Source organism: Mastomys coucha, unplaced genomic scaffold (genome assembly GCF_008632895.1).
Source record: "Mastomys coucha isolate ucsf_1 unplaced genomic scaffold, UCSF_Mcou_1 pScaffold21, whole genome shotgun sequence".
NCBI lineage: Eukaryota > Metazoa > Chordata > Mammalia > Rodentia > Muridae > Mastomys > Mastomys coucha.
In genome coordinates, this window is record NW_022196904.1 from 14383515 (window position 1) to 14385917 (window position 2403).

The following is a 2403-nucleotide window of genomic DNA, read 5'->3' on the forward strand; positions in this document are numbered from 1 at the left end:
TCATGACTTTTCTTAATATCAGAGAGCCTTCAACTGTTATTTATAATATACAAATTTTTTAATGCATTATTAAAAAAAATAAACCTTAAAGAATGGGTTTTGAGACAGGTGGGGTGGGGGAGAGAAAGGAAGAAGGGACAGTCCCCAGCAAGAAGAGTTGATGTAGAGTCTGGCCTTGGGCAGATTCCCTGCACACAGCCCATGTGACTCTGGGAGATACCCCTGGGATAAGGACAGGAGAAATAAAAGGGAAGGACCCACGGGGTGGACACCAGGACAGCACAGAGGGAGCAGAGACCATGGAGTCCCCTTCTCTGCGCTTCTGCAAAGGGCTTCTGCTCACAGGTGAGGCCAGTCCTGGAGTGGTGTGGGGAGGAGGCTCTGACAGGAAAGGACCCTGGGAGGACACTGCTTCAGGCTGAGAGGGGAGGACACAGGGAGGAACCTGGGCTGCTCAGGTGGATGCTCTCAGGGAGCAAGGAGTGTTCAGAGGGGAGGAAAAGCCAGATCCTTCTTTATTTAAAGTTAGTCACCAGTGCCAACAGGGTACATGACTGTGCCCTGACTGTTGGAGTCCTCACAGGAGTGGCCATGGTAGTGGAGGGTTGCTCCCGCCAGAGATTTCCCAGGGCACAGCACACAGAGGACTGCAAATGCCCTGGGTCAGATCCAGGCTCCTGTGTGTGTGCCCACCAGGGGCTCTGGAATGGGGGTCTGGAATGCTGAGCTGTGGGGTGTGCTTGGGAGGGAGTGCAGGGGACAGAGCTGTGCTGGGGCCTTTGACACAGAAAAGACAGGTAATGGGGGTGGAGGGGTGAGGGAGAAGGGCCTGGGACTCCACAGAGGACCTGGAAGTCTCCTCCCTGTGAGGAGGAAGAGCTGGCAGCAGGGCGCAGAGGACACATTGGGACAGAGAAGGAGGTGGCCCTGGAGAGAGTCTCTGGATGGGAAGAGAGAAGTGAGCTACAATCCAGGACTCAGACAAGGGTCTCTCTCTGTGGCTGCGGGATTTATGCAGTGCTAGAGAGGATGGGTGTGGTGTGGTTGGGAAGGGGAAAGCAGCAAAGCGGGATTCTCACTGTGGGGAAATGAGGAGCCCACGGGGAAGCTGCGGAGGAAGGGTGCCAACTTAGGTGCCTTCAGTGGGCGAGCAGGGGGTGCCTTAACCCTGTGAAGTTGGAGGTTACACGTTCCTAGGTGCCTGTCACTCTCAGGAATCTGGACACCTAGGAAGGACATTGTTTTAGGAACTGAGACAGGCTGTCCCTCTCTTCATACAGCTTCAGGCAGCCCAGAAGGGCAGCTGTGGGAGATAGGAAGTTAGCTACTTGCTGACAACTGCACCCCCTACAACACACACACACACACACACACACACACACACACACACACACACACAGAGAGAGAGAGAGAGAGAGAGCCCCCAGACACCTCCTGCAATTCATTCATTCATTCATTCTTCCACAGAACTCTGAACCTTTCTCAGGCACATGGCCTTCCTAAAGCCCTTTCTCTAGCCCCCCTCACAAAGCAGTAGCCCTCATGGACTGGAAGACAGGGCACAAGAGCTTTCAGAAAAATACAACAAGAGGCTGACTGCAAACACAGAGAACAGAACAACAACATTTGGTAGTGATGACCCAGGGTCTCTCGAGAAGGTCAGGGAAGGCATCCCCAACCTCACATGTATTCTTGCAGAGAGTGAGTGGGGAGCCATACAGACAGGACAGAGATCCATACAAAGGACACTCCAATTTCAGGGGACTAGGGAATGTAGATGATGAAGTTCCCCTGTGCAGAGTAAGAGAGGCACACCCTCACCCCATACCTCGGCTAAGAAATGAACACACCTACCTGCTTAGGACTTGGGGCTCATCTCACCAAACACTATGGTCCCAATATTGATGGATTTTCTCTCTTTCCTCCTAGCCTCCCTCTTAACCTGCTGGAATGCACCCGCCGCTGCCGAGCTCACTATTGAATTAGTGCCACCCATGGTTGTGGAAGGTGGAAACTCCGTTCTGTTTGTACATGAAATGCCACTGAATGTCCAGGCGTTTTACTGGTACAAACAGAGAGATTCGACGAAGAGCTATGAAGTTGCACGGTACTTAACACCCACTAACGAAAGTTCCAAGATGCCTCAGCACAGTGATAGGAAAACCGTATTCTACAGTGGATCCCTGCTGATCAGAAATGTCACCCAGGCCGACAGTGGAGTCTACACCTTACTAACATTCAACACAGAAATGGAAAGCGAATTAACACACGTACATCTGGAAGTACGCGGTAAGTGGTTGTGTGACCTCTGGGTGCTAGGGCGGGGGTGGGAGGTGGGCTCGTTCTACTTTAAACATGTAGGACCTGGGGTGGGGATTTAGCTCAGCGGTAGAGCGCTTGCCT

General features: G+C 52.5%; 1 protein-coding gene across 1 annotated transcript in view; it reads left to right on the forward strand.

The window, feature by feature from the left end:
* Nucleotides 1-279: 279 nt before the first annotated feature.
* Nucleotides 280-2403, forward strand: part of LOC116101708 (carcinoembryonic antigen-related cell adhesion molecule 3-like) — a 4021-nt gene continuing 1897 nt past the window's right edge. Inside the window, exons 1-2 of the mRNA XM_031385489.1 lie at nucleotides 280-345; nucleotides 1930-2289. Of these exons, the coding sequence (XP_031241349.1) occupies nucleotides 300-345; nucleotides 1930-2289 (406 nt within the window). The 5' untranslated portion in view covers nucleotides 280-299. The remainder of the gene's footprint in view (nucleotides 346-1929; nucleotides 2290-2403) is intronic.